Here is a 16,446-nt window from a genome sequence, read left to right on the forward strand (position 1 = left end):
AACTTGGATGGTATTCTGGCACTATGTTAAAACATCTTTGTTCTCCAGGCATTTGGTGAATAAAATCTAGGTAAGTCCAGGTCTTTCAATGTGTCAAACGGCTGCTTTTACCTGTAGTGTTTAAAAAATTAACACAATTTTCATTGTTTAATTGTTGTTTCTAGGTTTAATATTAGAGGTGGCTTATTTTTGCTGTTATTCAGGATGTTTTTGTATGGTTATTGTTAGACTTCATTAATTATGTTGAGATTGTTTAATTTTGTATTTGAGATGTTTTCATTTATTATTTATGACTAGTTAAATTTGTTGTACTTTTATAAGAGTTAATGTGAATTCTGTAATTTTTGATGTTGTAAGCTGCCTTGGGCATGGTTTAACTATGAAAAGGTCACATACAAATAAATGATGGTGATGATGTGAATAATAGTCTGAAGTTTTGTTAATAAAGAACAAAAAAGGAAATAAAATGGCTTTGGATTCCTACCGGAGTCCTCCTGACTGTTGCTTCTAACTCATAATGATTATTTATAAACAAGGATGTGAATTTTTCATGTCAAAAATCTGCCTATATGAGGTTTTTTTTAAAGACAAATCATATTTCAGAAACATTCCTATAATGATTTTTACCGTATCTATTTATTGATTGAATTTTCACTTACCAGTTTTCTTTTTTCTTTTTATAGAGAAAGAGCCAGTGCCTGCTAATATAGCCAGAAGGTTATTATCAATGGTTTTATTTAGGGCTTAGAAACTGGAAATCACTGGGCCCAATCCAGCTATCCAACTTGTCCCCAAATACAAATTCCAAAGATGGGTGTGATAGAGCAGCATTTATGGGCAAGAAGGCTTGACAAAAGGCGATCCAAGGCAGTGGAATATGAGAATACCCCACCCATTGCCTTTTTAAAGTGACCACCACCACATACTGATAAAAACCCAGTCAAAGTCTATATGGATTCATCTATAAAAGACTGTAAGTTTCCAAGTCAACTCCACAGCCCTATACAAACATTCTTTCTCTCACACACTTGCCATTCTGTGCAGGGCACACCCCTCACAACATACCCGGAGAGGAACATTTGCAGTGGGGACCCTGCAAGATCAGGACTCCAGATCATACGGGGATCCTAGACAAAGAGAAAGGTCTCTCCACCGCAAAACACAAGGATGACAATGCAAAGGAAGGGAGGTCAGGAGCCTACCCCTTCTCCCACCCCCAATACACAATGACAGTTAGCAGAACTAAATTCCACTATGTTCATTCCACTTGCTTCCTAGTAAGTGAGGGTGTAAGACTCAGGAACTTCAGTGAGATATGCTTCTGAGTAGAGCATGCCAAAAGAAGGCTTTCAACAACCTTGGATCTACATAAACAAACGAGACACATTTATAGAGTAAGCTTGAAGGACCAGTTCCGCAGCCTGGGAGTCATTCTGGACTCACAGCTGTCCATGGAGGCGCAGGTCAATTCTGTGTCCAGGGCAGCTGTCTATCAGCTCCATCTGGTACGCAGGCTGAGACCCTACCTGCCTGCGGACTGTCTCGCCAGAGTGGTGTATGCTCCAGTTATCTCCCGCTTGGACTACTGCAATGCGCTCTACGTGGGGCTACCTCTGAAGATGACCCGGAAACTACAACTAATCCAGAATGCAGCAGCTAGACTGGTGACTGGGAGCGGCCGTCGAGACCACATAACACCGGTCTTGAAAGATCTACATTGGCTCCCAGTACGTTTCCGAGCACAGTTCAAAGTGTTGGTGCTGACATTTAAAGCCCTAAATGGCCTCCGTCCAGTATACCTGAAGGAGCGTCTCCACCCCCATCGTTCTGCCCGGACACTGAGGTCCAGTACCGAGGGCCTTCTGGCGGTTCCCTCATTGCAAGAAGCCAAGTTGCAGGGAACCAGGCAGAGGGCCTTCTCGGTAGTGGCGCCCGCCCTGTGGAACGCCCTCCCACCAGATGTCAAAGAGAAAAACAGCTACCAGATTTTTAGAAGACATCTGAAGGCAGCCCTGTTTAGGGAGGCTTTAATGTTTAATAGATTATTTTATTTCATTTTTCTGTTGGAAGCCGCCCAGAGTGGCTGGGGAAACCCAGCCAGATGGGCGGGGTATAAATAAATAAATTATTATTATTATTATTATTATTATTATTATTATTATTATTAGCTTCTCATTCTAATTTCCCAAACATGAGCATATCTTCCTCCCTTCTAAGGCTGCTTGCATTGGTTCATACTGTCACTGAAAATTGAAAACAGACGTCTCTCAGAAGCCTGATGTGTTGTGGAGAACTGGGTAACGGAACACTTTTTAACTTGCTTTATTCTGATAACTAGCTCACTACAATCCCATTTAAATTTATCTATTTTAAGAATCTCCTTATTGCTTGTGTTGCAGGTGGTGGTGGTCCTGTTGTTCATTAATTGATTGCTTTCCCTTTCTTGCTCTTTTGATGTTTTTTTGTGCTTTATTAGATTTCTAAGTTGTAAGCACCATTCAACATAATGCATAAGACACGGAGTGTACAAAAAATATAAATAATAATTAGATTTCAAGCTTTGTTTTATGCCCTGCAACAGTCAGCACTTTGCAACCTAATCGTTAGAACTAATGATCTGGTTAACAAATATTAGGTATAATTAACAACTGTCAAGACTTTGCTGCATTACCTTTGTTTTGAATTATTACTTCATTTGCACATTTTTAATTAGTATATGGAGATTGGGTTTTTTGATTTTTTTTAAAAAAAACCTGTTTAATGTAGTGTAGTTCTTTTGAGCCATTTTGGGGGACAACCTCTTGTGTTTGAGATTGTGAGAGCACCTTGATAAACTGATATTTTCTGTCCCAGATGACTTTATATTTATACTTTACAGGCAAAGTAGGAATGTCAGCATCATGTCACCTCTCCATAATATGTTGTTGTTTAGTCGTTTAGTCGTGTCCGACTCTTCGTGACCCCATGGACCACAGCACGCCAGGCACTCCTGTCTGGCACTGCCTCCCGCAGTTTGGTCAAACTCATGTTTGTTGCCTCGAGAACACTGTCCAACCATCTCATCCTCTGACGTCCCCTTCTCCTAGTGCCCTCAATCTTTCCAAACATCAGGGTCTTTTCCAAGAATTCTTCTCTTCTCATGAGGTGGCCAAAGTATTGGAGCCTCAGCTTCACGATCTGTCCTTCCAGGGAGCACTCAGGGCTGATTTCCTTCAGAATGGATAGGTTTGATTTTCTTGAAGTCCATGGGACTCTCAAGAGTCTCCTCCAGCACCACAATTCAAAAGCATCAATTCTTCGGCGATCAGCCTTCTTTATGGTCCACCTCTCACTTCCATACATCACTACTGGGAAAACCATAGCTTTAACTATACGGACCTTTGTCGGCAAGGTGATGTCTCTGCTTTTTAAGATGCTGTCTAGGTTTGTCATTGCTTTTCTCCCAAGAAGCAGGTGTCTTTTAATTTCGTGACTGCTGTCACCATCTGCAGTGATCAAGGAGCCCAAGAAGGTGAAATCTCTCACTGCCTCCATTTCTTCCCCTTCCATTTGCCAGGAGGTGATGGGACCAGTGGCCATGATCTTGGTTTTTTTGATGTTGAGCTTCAGACCATATTTTGCGCTCTCCTCTTTCACCCTCATTAAAAGGTTCTTTAATTCCTCCTCGCTTTCTGCCATCAAGGTTGTGTCATCTGCATATCTGAGGTTGTTGATATTTCTTCCGGCAATCTTAATTCCGACTTGGGATTCATCTAGTCCAGCCTTTCGCATGATGAATTCTGCATATAAGTTAAATAAGCAGGGAGACAATATACAACCTTGTCGTACTCCTTTCCCAATTTTGAACCAATCAGTTGTTCCATATCCAGTTCTAACTGTAGCTTCTTGTCCCACATAGAGATTTCTCAGGAGACAGATGAGGTGATCAGGCACTCCCATTTCTTTAAGAACTTGCCATAGTTTGCTGTGGTCGACACAGTCAAAGGCTTTTGCATAGTCAATGAAGCAGAAGTAGACGTTTTTCTGGAACTCTCTAGCTTTCTCCATAATCCAGCGCATGTTTGCTATTTGGTCTCTGGTTCCTCTGCCCTTTCGAAATCCAGCTTGCACTTCTGGGAGTTCTCGGTCCACATACTGCCTAAGCCTGCCTTGTAGAATTTTAAGCATAACCTTGCTAGCCTGTGAAATGAGCGCAATTGTGCGGTAGTTGGAGCATTCTTTGGCACTGCCCTTCTTTGGAATTGGGATGTAGACTGATCTTCTCCAATCCTCTGGCCATTGCTGAGTTTTCCAAACTTGCTGGCATATTGGGTGTAGCACCTTAACAGCATCATCTTTTAAAATTTTAAATAGTTCAGCTGGAATATCATCACTTCCACTGGCCTTGTTATTAGCAGTGCTTTCTAAGGCCCATTTGACTTCACTCTCCAAGATGTCTGGCTCAAGGTCAGCAACCACACTACCTGGGGTGTACGAGACCTCCATATCTTTCTGGTATAATTCCTCTGTGTATTCTTGCCACCTCTTCTTGATGTCTTCTGCTTCTGTTAGGTCCTTACCACTTTTGTCCTTGATTATGGTAACCTTTGTACGAAATGTTCCTTTCATGTCTCCAATTTTCTTGAACAGATCTCTGGTTTTCCCCATTCTATTGTTTTCCTCTATTTCTTTGCATTGCTCATTTAAGAAGACCCTCTTGTCTCTCCTTGCTGTTTTTTGGAAATCTGCATTCAGTTTCCTGTATCTTTCCCTTTCTCCCTTGCATCTTGCTTGCCTCCTCTCCTCCGCTATTTGTAAGGCCTCGTTGGACAGCCATTTTGCTTTCTTGCATTTCCTTTTCCTTGGGATGGTTTTCGTTGCTGCCTCCTGTATAATGTTACGAGCCTCCATCCATAGATCTTCAGGCACTCTGTCCACCAAATCTAAATCCTTAAACCTGTTCCTCACTTCCACTGTGTATTCATAAGGGATTTGATTCAGATTGTATCTTACTGGCCCAGTGGTTTTTCCTACTTTCTTCAGTTTAAGCTGGAATTTTGCTATAAGAAGCTGATGATCTGAGTTACAGTCAGCTCCAGGTCTTGTTTTTGCTGACTGTATAGAGCTTCTCCATCTTTGGCTGCAGAGAATATAATCAATATGATTTCGATGCTGCCCATTTGGTGATATCCATGTGTAGAGTCGTCTCTTGTGTTGTTGGAAGAGAGTGTTTGTGATGACCATCTTGTTCTCTTGACAGAACTCTATTAGCCTTTGCCCTGCTTCATTTTGAACTCCCAGGCCAAACTTGCCAGTTGTTCCTTTTATCTCTTGATTCCCTACTTTAGCATTCCAATCCCCTGTAATGAGAAGAACATCCTTCTTTGGTGTCATTTCTAGAAGGTGTTGTAGGTCTTCATAGAATTGGTCAATTTCACTTTCTTCAGCTCTGGTAGTTGGTGCATAAACTTGGATTACTGTGATGTTAAAAGGTCTGCCTTGGATTCGTATCAAGATCATTCTGTCATTTTTGAGATTGCATACCATTACAGCTTTTGCCACTCTTTTTGTTGACTATGAGGGCCACTCCATTTCTACTACGGAATTCTTGCCCACAGTAGTAGATATGATAGTCACCCGAACTGAATTCGCCCATTCCCTTCCATTTTAGTTCACTGATGCCCAGGATGTCAATATTTATTCTTGTCATCTCATTTTTGACCACATCCAGCTTACCTCCATTCATGGTTCTTTTTTTTATTTATTTATTTAATAATAATCTTTATTAACAACACAAAGAAACAAATCAGATATAATCAACTCAGAAAATAGTACAAATCGTTAAAACCCATGAACAAAATTTATAACCCATTGAAATATCATTTTTGTTTTGCCCCCTCCCTCCCTACCACTTCCCCCCATTCCCCGCCCCCCGCACTTTCCATCCTGTTGGAGCTTATCCTTATATTCCACGTATTATTTACATACCTTAATTTATTTAACTATTAAAGAAAAGAAAAAAAAAGGAAGAAAGAAAAAAAAGTAAAATAAAAGACACAGCAAAATACATTCATGGTTCTTACATTCCAGGTTCCTATGCAATATTTTTCTTTACAGCATCGGACTTTCCTTTCGCTTCCTTTCGCTTCCTTTCGCTTCCTTTTGCTTTCTTCCTCAGTAGCATGTTGGACGCCTTCCGACCTGAGGGGCTCATCTTCCAGCGTCATAACTTTTATATGCCTGTTGTCTTTGTCCATGGAGTTTTCTTGGCAGGGATACTGGAGTGGCTTGCCAGTTCCTTCTCCAAGTGGATCATGTTTAGTCAAAACTCTCCACTATGACCTGTCCATCTTGGGTGGCCCTGCATGGCATAGCTCATAGCTTCTCTGAGTTATTCAAGCCCCTTCGCCACGACAAGGCATTGATCCATGAAGGGGCTCCATAATATACCTCTCCATAATATACAGCTAGTGTGCCTTTTGCTACTGCTTCTGCACAAATAATCTACTCCAGTAATTTCTGAATAAGCCATGTCATGCTCCTAAACAATGATGGTTGATTCACACGTTACACTGTTAGCCATGTGCCCACCAGTGTTTGTAGCACTAAACACCTTAAAGCAGTCTTTCTCTGCTTTGTGTCCTCCTGTTGCTGCTGGATCACAACTCCCATCAGCCTTTGCCAGCATGGCCAATGGTCAGGGATGATGGGATTTGTAGTCCAACAACAACAACAGGCTGAGGGAGGCTTCCTTAAGGAATTCTGCCCACATATCCATTAACTGTGTGAAATGGTTCATAGTGTTTAGCGTTACTAATATTGATGAGCAAAAGTCAAGTGGTAGAAGGGTGCCTACTTTAAAAGCTTACAGCAGGGTTCAACCTGAGGACCCCATTCCTTTCTGGGCCATCTTCTGGGGACCACATGTCAGTGGTCGTTGAGGCCTGGGGCAAAAGATTGGGTGGAGCAATTACTTTTGTACAGTTGGCTAGCTTCTAGGCACACCTCTTTCGAGCCTCCATCCAGGCAAGGAAGAGTCTGGGATACATCTTAGCCAGGCAAAATACTTGAGGGTGCAAATCAAGGGCAGTGAGTGGCATGGGTTGGGGAGAGGAAGAGTGGCTGGGGATTGGGAAAGTTTGAAGGGGAGGGGGAGGGAGATTGGGAACCCAAACTTGATTTTCCCCATCCCTGGCTTATAGCATCATTGAACTCAAGAGACATGTTACATCAGGGGAAGGACCATCTGAACCAGCATCCTGGTCTCCATGTCCCTATTGGAAAACAGAAGAAACATCATCGTTGAATGGGAAAGCATCAAATGCAAGCACTATCTTTTGTAAACCTTCCACAAACCCTATTTGCAAAGCTCATTTCATTTAAGTCAGTGTTTCCTAAACTTGGGTCTCCAGCTGTTTTTGGACTACAACTCCCATCATCCCTAGCTAGCAAGACCAGTAGTCAGGGGTGATGGGAATTGTAGTCCAAAACAGCTGGAAACCCAGGTTTTGGAAATGCTGGTTCAACTGGAGCAGTAGATCAGGTTTCCCAAAGTACCCTAACTATGCATTTGCGTTGGCTTGACTATAATTTGTCATTGTGGTTTATTTGAGGGACTAGGCTTTGACAGATATAGTCAATGATACATTGATCTCAGAATCACTTCTCAGTGTGACATCCTGGTATGTTAAGGCCCATTGCACTAAGCTGTGGTGACTAACCAGATGCCTAATAAAATGTGTCTCCAGTACAGGGAAGAGGGAGCTTTCTTAAGTTTTAATCCCCCCTCTGAGAAAATGTTTCTGTTGAGAGGCAAAACAGTGATTGAATTCAGAAATTAATCTTCCACTCGCCTTTCCTCCCTTCACTCAAAAATAAATAAGTAAACATCACTCTGGATGTAAATGACAGAAGGTTGGTTTAATGGGCTGAAGGTGAGGTGGCTGGCAAGGTTGAAAGGTGAGGATCTGAGAGGTGGGCTTCCAGTAATAGGTCACCACATCACCATGGTAACACGACTGACTCTGCCATGCAATATGAAGAAATTAAATATAAAAAACACATTCTCACATTAATAGGGAACTGTGAAAAATCATGCTGAACTGAGTACAGTAGCTGCTATTCTAACCGCTGTAGTTATGGAGTAGTGAAAAAAGTAAGAGCTATCAAATATGGTCTTTTTTATCAATATGCACAGTCTTATTTCTCAATAGAACACATCCTCAGACTATGACTAGAATGTGGTTGTATTTGTGACTGTTAAAATGCCTTAAAGATCAGATGGTGTGTAGACAACCAAGATTGGGCATTTAGCTTCAGTTTAGACTAAAATTTGCCAAACCTGGACTGATTCAGGTTTCCGATCTAAGCCCTTAAACTAGTTTATAAATGAGTACCAATTGGGGAACTCTGCTGGGAGCTGGTGCAGGAGGGAAAATTGGTGAAAATCTCTCTTCTCCCCCCCCCCCAACCTGCACTGCCAGGTGGTCAGACCTCACCTGGAGTACTATGTCCAGTTCTGGGCACCACAGTTCAAGAAGGATACTGACAAACTGGAACGTGTCCAGAGAAGGGCAACCAAAATGGTCAAAGGCCTGGAAACAATGCCTTATGAGGAACGGCTTAGGGAGCTGGGCATGTTTAGCCTGGAGAAGAGAAGGTTAAGGGGTGATATGATAGCCATGTTCAAATATATTAAAGGATGCCATATAGAGGAGGGAGAAAGGTTGTTTTCTGCTGCTCCAGAGAAGCAGACACAGAGCAATGGATTCAAACTACAAGAAAGAAGATTCCACCTAACCATTAGGAAGAACTTCCTGACAGTAAGAGCTGTTCGACAGTGGAATTTGCTGCCAAGGAGTGTGGTGGAGTCTCCTTCTTTGGAGGTCTTTAAGCAGAGGCTTGACAGCCATCAGTCAGGAATGCTTTGATGGTGTTTCCTGCTTGGCAGGGGGTTGAACTGGATGGCCCTTGTGGTCTCTTCCAACTCTATGATTCTATGCTAGAAGTTGCATCCTGAGCAATCCACTCAAGGGTTGCCACCTTTGGTAAGAGCAAACTCCAGAGCCAATCCATTGTGGTCGCATACAGAGTATACCGTGTTTCCCACATTATAAGACACCGTCTTATGTTTATTTCACTCAAGAAAATAAGCCTATGGCTTATTTTCGGGGGGTGTCTTTTTTATTGTTTCTATAAGTACGGTACCTCCTTACTGGGTCCTGCTGGCTCAGGGCTCGGGACGCGCAGCAAGCCGCCTCCTGCTGCTGCCAGATCCCGGAGGCGGCCTACTGGGTCTGGTTGGCCTGCATGGCCCGAAGCTGAGTGGCGGCAGGAGGTCCGCGGGTCCTTCCCTGCCACCAGGGCGCCGGCGGAAGCGCTGCTGGTCCCTTCCGCGCCGCCGGAGCGTCGTGGGCTGCATGGCCCGAAGCTGAGTGGCGGCGGGAGGTCCGCGGGTCCTTCCCTGCCACCAGGGCGCCGGCGGAAGCGCTGCTGGTCCCTTCCGCGCCGCCGGAGCGTCGTGGGCTGCATGGCCCGAAGCTGAGTGGCGGCGGGAGGTCCGCGGGTCCTTCCGCGCCGCCGGGATGACGGATGGCAGTGGGAGCACTGCTGGCCCCTTCAGCCGGATGAAGGAAGCGGCCTGCCGGGTCGGTGCCCAGCAGCGCTGCGCGGAGCACCAGATCGAGTCAGTGCCCAGCAGCCCCGAGCTGGATTGAGGAGGCGGTGCTCTGTGCGGCGCTGCTGGGCGCTGACTCTGCAGGCCGCTTACTCGATCTGGTGCTCCGCGCGGCGCTGCTGGGCACCGACCCGGCAGGCCGCTTCCTTGATCCGGCGGAAGGGGCCAGCAGTGCTCTCGCCGCCCGTCACCCCGGTGGCGCGAAAGGACCTGCGGACCTCCCACCACTGCTCAGCTTTGGGCCATGCAGCCCACGACACTCCATCGGCACGGAAGGAGCCAGCAGCGCTCTCGCCGGCGTCCGTCGCCCCTGCGGGCCTCCCGCCGCCGCTCAGCTTTGGGCCATGCATCCCACGACACTCCGTCGGCACGGAAGGAGCCAGCAGCGCTCTCGCCGGCGTCCGTCGCCCCTGCGGCGCGGAAGGACCTGCGGGCCTCCCGCCACCGCTCAGCTTTGGGCCATGCAGCCCACGACACTCCGTCGGCGCAGAAGGAGCCAGCAGCGCTCTCGCCGGCGTCCGTCGCCCCGGCGGCGCGGAAGGACCCGCGGGCCTCCCGCCGCCGCTCAGCCTCAGGACATGGAAACTGGCAGGGATGGGGGAGGGGGGAACGCTTTCCCTCCTCCGCATCCCTCCGTGTAACTCTACCCTGCCAGGCGAGCGCTTGCGCTCTAAAGGAACGCAACAAGGTATGGCTTATTTTCAGGGGGTGTCTTAGATTTCACAACTGCTTAAAAATCCTGCCCTGGCTTACTTTATGACTACGTATTAAAAAGGGGGAAACACGGTATCTCTATGTCACCATTACAGCTGTCGTTGGGGCTTCCACACATACTGTTTGTAGCACTCTAGCTATTTGTCAGAGACATGGCTGGCAGAGAGGAATCTGCAGAGGGGAAGGAAGAGGCAGAGGGAAACAGAAACTTGCTTCTTTCACAGAACTAAAGTGAGATAAGCCCCTCTCGCTCTGGAATGCTGCCTGTAAGTTTTCGCAGCAGCACAGAGATGAAGGAGCAGGATGCAGGTGGTAGGAACGGGGCTGATTCAACTCCAGAGAAGGAGGAATGGGCTGCACCTGAGTCTCCGAGAAGTAGGAGGCGGAGCAAGCGATTAGAACAAGGGAAGACCAGCAGGAAGCGGGGGCAGGCTTGGGGTATTTCTGGCCTTGGAAGGGGCCGGATGACAGTCGAGTCAACTGACTCTGACAGTGAGGTATGAGCTGTGGGAAGCTGGGGTTGCTGAAAGCCTGTTGTTGATAAATGAATCTCAACTAGTCAAACTGCCAGCGTGTTGTGTCTTGTGTGAGAGAAGTGCTAAACCTAACACTGTTGTTTGTTCCAAGGGTTTTCAGAGTGAAATTGTAGTGGACCATTCACACCAGTGATGTTACTCAAACTGCAAATCCCAAGCACATCCAAAATGCGGGGCACAGCAGAAACCAACATTTCACACAAAGAACAACATTGTGGAACCATGCTGGAACATTCACAAATGTCAGGTTTTTTTGAGACAGAAGAAAAGGTCGTTTGATAACTACAGTAACCTGAAAAAGCAATGAAATGATTGATGACATTAAGTTGGAAGCAGGCAGGAAAAACCTGTAGCTATAGCACAGGGCAGTCCAACTTTTCATACCAAGTAGGCTGCAAGAGTACTTCGATACAGAACCAATGGGCCACACCCTGCCTTGTCGCCTGGGCAGGGGAACAAGGCCAAAATTTGATAGCCCAAACCCCCACCCTCCCCATGCACTGCATTTACAAAGCCAGCTAAGTGAGGCAGTGGGCTTTGGGAAGGATGCTGGAGGACTCTAGGACCCTGTCAGAGCCCTGACACCTCCTTCTCAAACTCCAGCATCTTACCCCTTGGGGAAGGCAGCACAAGGGTTGTGGGTGGGTTGTGCATCAAATGTTGCTGAAGGCTGCAAAAGGAGGCCTCAAGGTATGTGCACTGGACCACCCTGCTATAGCTCTACAAATGTTACATATGGAAGGGCCCCTTCTGTACCAAACCAGTATTTCAATGTGCATTTGGTTGGATCCAGACTGCCTCCCAAGAACAGAAGGGCTGTTTCCATCAGTGGAAGGCACCTGATTCAGTGGATGAGTCCTTCTGATAGCAGGAGGGGAAGTTATTTCCCTTGATTTTGCCTTGCTGAAATCTGTTTCAGAGCATTGGGGTACCTTTTGGAACAGTGTAGGATGTGGCGGAGGAGAGGGAGACAAAATTGGTGCCAGTTTCTCTTCCATTCCATCCCTGGCCACCTTCTGCTGGCAGGCACATCTGAGCAGAACCACACTCCAGGGTGTGTGGGTGTTGTTGCCTCCAGTGTGAGCAAACTCTGGATCCAATCCACTGCAGTTGCTTGCACAGTGCTTTTCAAATAGCAGAGGCATATACAATTAGGATCCTGTGAGCACACACAAGCTAATAGGAACCACTTGAGTAGTGACAGTGATTAGCAGCAAGTACCGTGTTTCTCCTAAAATAAGACGGTCCTCAAAAATAAGCCATGTCAGGCTTTTCATTAGTATAATAAATATAAGACATCCCCCGAAAATAAGCCGGGGGTGGGAGCCGCTTCAGGGAGCGCAGCGCAGCGCGAAGAGCCTGGTGAGAGGCAGCTGCGGCTGCAGGTGAAGCCCGGGATCTGCGTGGGCGACTGGGGGCGAACGCCCTGAGCGCTGCGGCGGTGGCGAAGAGGCGCCCGATCAGCTGAGAAGCGGGCTGATCGGGCGCCTCTTCACTACCACGCAGATCCCGGGCTTCACCTGCAGCCGCAGCTGCCTCTTCGCGCTGCGCTGTGCTCCCCGAAGCGGCTCCCGTGCAGCCGCCTCTTGCCGCTTCGGGGAGCACAGCGCAGCGCGAAGAGGCTGGTGAGAGGGCCGTGCGTGGCAGCGGATGGGGAGAGTTTGGCTGCTGAGAGTCACCCCCCTGGAGGGGACGCCCTTGGCCCGAGCAGAGCGCCCGTAAGAAGGCGAGGCCGCTCCCCTCCGCCCGGCTGGCCGGCGCCCATGTCTCTGCCCGCGGTGCTGCCGGGCTCCTGCTGCCTGCTGGCCCGGCTCTCGGCGGCGCCCGAGGCGCCCAGACCTTGCTCCGCCTCCTCGGTCCCGCCGCCCCCGCCGGCTGCCTGGCTGCGATGGTCCCGCTTCGGGTGGCCTCAGCCCCGCTGGGCTGCGCTCTCCCCCGGCAGGGCCTGCCGTTGGGCGGGGAGGCCGCCGCTGGCGTCTCGGGCGGGGCTGCTGCCGGCCCGACCTCTGCTGTCTCTGGGGCTGCTGCAGCTGATCTTGGGGTGCTGCCTGGTGGCGCTGAGCTTTGGCGCGCTCTCCCTCAGCAGCTCCCCGCAGGTGAAGAACTCCTGCCCCTTCTGGGCCGGATCCTCGGTAAGTGCAGCCGGCGGCCGCGTGTTCTGTGGAGTCGCAGACATAAAGCCGCCTTCAGATTTGGCCCGCCACCCCGAAGCCGAGTCCTTCAGAAAAGGTCCCAGGGGGGCCGGGGGCCGGAGGGGCCGGTCGGCGCCGGGAACCTGCTTCTGTTTGCGGCGCTTATTCAGTAGCGAGCGGCTCTTGGAGGGGCACCCAAAGGCGATCTTCCTTTATTCACCCCTGATTGTTTTCTATTGGTTCTCCCGCTCGAAAAAATAAGACATCCCCCGAAAATAAGCCGTGGTGTGTTTTTTTGGAGGGAAAATAAATATAAGACGTGTCTTATTTTAGGAGAAACACGGTATTAGACTGCAGTTGGGACAGCACATCAAGGGCATGGGTCCCTTGAACCTGAATCTCTACCTTTTTGCCAGGGCCAAAGTCATTTAAATACAAAAAGTTAAATACTTTATATTAGCACTGTTCACTCTGAAGGGTATGTATCCATTTCCACATCATAAAAACAAAAACAGGGGGCTGATTCAGACACTGTGTGTCCCTATTTTCCAGGGGTGCCCCTGATTTAGAGAAGCCATACCGGTTACTGATTTGATCCTGGAATGTCCCACTTTTCCTTAGGATGTCCCTATTTTCATTGGAGAAATGTTGGAGGTTATGGAGTTATCCAACCCTCAAGTCGTCTGAAGGAAATCCTGTTTAGGAATTATTATTTTTAATGTTTTATGTTTTATTACATTGTTATATATGTTGGAAGCTGCCCAGTAAGATGTGTGGGGTATAAATAGCAAAATTATCATTATGGAATGGGGTGTCCTTATTTTCATTGGGAAAATTTTTGGAGGGTATGCTGATTCTGTTTGAATTTTTCTACAATGTTTATTTGCAACAACACCTTGCCATTTGACGATGCATGCCCCGTTCACTATTAATTACCATGTGTGCATTTTGCCATTTAAACTGAATTAGCTTCTAGTTAGCATGTTTATAGCTGATGGTTGCCAAATATTTCCTTTCCTAATCTGCCAGAGGGTGAAAAGAAAGAAGCATAGGTTGAATCTGGGAAGCTGTTGTCTGTAATGTATTGCCACTGTATGGTGTATCAAACCATTTTAAATCTTTCTGATGCGTTCTGCATGAGCAATTATGTATTCAGGCAACCGAACTCTCCTTTCTTATGACCCATGTAACCGTCTTCGCTTTCCAGAACAAGCTGTTCTCATTTCATGTAACTGCATTATGCTTTAAATTCTGCATTTCTGTCATACCTTAAAATCTGGGAATCTATTGCCTAACAAAGAGTGGAGTTTTATTTATGTGTCTTGGGAATGAAGGGCATTCAGGACTTTTACACTTTTGTCAAAAACAGTTTGCCAGTAAAAGATGAGGACCATTATGTAAAGAATTTAACCTCTTTCAGAACACACACACACACAAACCCCTTAATGAAATGTGTGACATTTATGCCAACTGTTGGGCTTTTCTCTTAATTAAATGACATATATAGAGAGAAAGCATAAGGCACACAAACACAGAAAGCAGAAATTTGAATTGTCCCTCAAATAGGTGCCTCAGGACTTTGTGACATCTCAGGGTCTTTAGAGTGGCACTAACATTTCAATATATCTTTTGGGGTGCATTTTTACTTCATTTGTTTTGGTGCCAACTCCCATGCCGCCCAGATCTGCGCTTCTAATTGGCACAATAACTTCCATTTCTAACTGAGCAGAGTACAGCCATCGTATGCACAGTGCATGAGGTTAATTTGAAACTTGTCTGTTAATTTAAAGAAGCCTGACCTGTGATCTACATTGCAAATCCTGTTGAGTGATGCAACTTTAATTCTAACAACAGGCAGATTTCGCGTCTGTGTGCTTTTCCTTTGATCTTGTTTTGAAGGCAAAAGTGATGTGCACTTCTAGCCTGGGAGCTAAGTAGCATCCATGGTGCTCTCGATTCCCTCCCTAGTTGCCACTTAAACTGCTAGTAATAACAAATCCTTCAGGACATCAATAGAGTCGCTGTGTTGAATAATCGCAGGCTATCAGGCAGGAGGCTTGCAGCAGCAGCTCCATTGCCTGTGACATCACTCCTGAAGCTCAAACCCCACTCTAAGCTGCCTTCATTAGTCAGTGTGTTGGTCTGTCTGCTTTCTCCAGATCTACAGACCGTCACACGCGGGAGCAGGCTCTTTGCAGAGGAAGGACTTTGGGAATCAGAAGCACTGGGAGAGACGGCGGAATAAAGAAGGGAGGGAGAGCGGCAGCGAGCCCCAGAGAACGCAACAGACACACTTACAATATGAAATTCATCCTGCCTCGTTACTTGCTGTCCCTTTTCCCTGTTCTGGTTCTCAGCACCAGGTGAGTGCACAGATCTCTGACTTTGGAATGTGTTTGAGAAGCAGTTAGGGTGCATTTTTAAAGCATGATTTTCATTCCGTCTTCTCTCATGCTTGTAAGTTCAGGGAGCCCCTTTTCTTGAACTGATTCCAGGGTAGGTTTTCGTTTCATGTTTCTCCTCTCTCTCTCTCTCTCTCTCTCTCTCTCTCTCTCTCTCTCTCTCTCTCTCTCTCTCTCTCTCTCTCTCTCACACACACACACACACACACACACACACACACACACACGTCTTTGATTCTGGGTCATTTCCTAGTTAGTCCAGTCCATTCATCTCCTTAGCTGGTGGTAGCAGGGGAACTGCGAGCTCTGCAATGACCCAAACGCTTTTGTGATGAAGCAAAACTGTTCCTGACGTCCAGTATAGCTGTAGCAATTTTGCATGTGTTCCAGTGGAAATAAAGCTAAAGAAATGGGAATGGAGAACGTGGATTTCTGATGCTATGAGATCTGAGCTGTAAAATAGAATGCCAAAGCCTGGAACAGTTTTATTGCAGTAGGAGTTTTGCAATTGAAACATAACCGTGTTGAGTCTTTCTGCTTGTATTTGTGAATGGCATGAGGCTGGAATGGCATCAGGATGGCAGGGGAAATGTTTTAAAGTTCCAGAAATATAGGAATCTCCCAGTGTGTGGCTTCCAATCAACAAAAGGTTTCGAGTTTTTAATTTGGGGCATCACAGTTTGGGATCTATGGAGAACATTTATTCCTGAGTCAGGTGCAGCATGACCTGCAGCCGGTATACATAGCATGTGCAGTAAATTAGATCTTAAGGGATGACACTCTGTCTCGCAGCCACATTGCACACAGATTGAAAGTTAATACTGTGTGCAGAGTAGGATCTGTTTGAGTAAAGACCTCTTCCGACGTCTTGCTGTCAGTGCATGGCTTCCAATTTCCTGGTGCTTATAAACAAGAAAACGACAGCCTCCTGCTATGTTGGCTATTAAGTACCTTGTAAACTTCTAAGTCCCCAGAGAAGGTAAAAAGGTGTGTGCCCACACCTAGGC

At 46.7% G+C, this 16,446-nt stretch overlaps 1 protein-coding gene across 2 annotated transcripts in view; it reads left to right on the plus strand.

Annotated features, from left to right (window-relative positions):
- The first annotated feature begins 15,152 nt into the window (after positions 1–15,152).
- Positions 15,153–16,446, plus strand: part of LUZP2 (leucine zipper protein 2) — a 293,189-nt gene continuing 291,895 nt past the window's right edge. For both annotated transcript variants that reach the window (XM_060279056.1, XM_060279101.1), the window contains exon 1: positions 15,153–15,400. In XM_060279056.1, coding sequence (XP_060135039.1) covers positions 15,339–15,400 — 62 coding nt within the window. In that variant the 5' untranslated portion in view covers positions 15,153–15,338. The remainder of the gene's footprint in view (positions 15,401–16,446) is intronic.

This window comes from Zootoca vivipara, chromosome 1 (assembly GCF_963506605.1).
Source record: "Zootoca vivipara chromosome 1, rZooViv1.1, whole genome shotgun sequence".
NCBI lineage: Eukaryota > Metazoa > Chordata > Lepidosauria > Squamata > Lacertidae > Zootoca > Zootoca vivipara.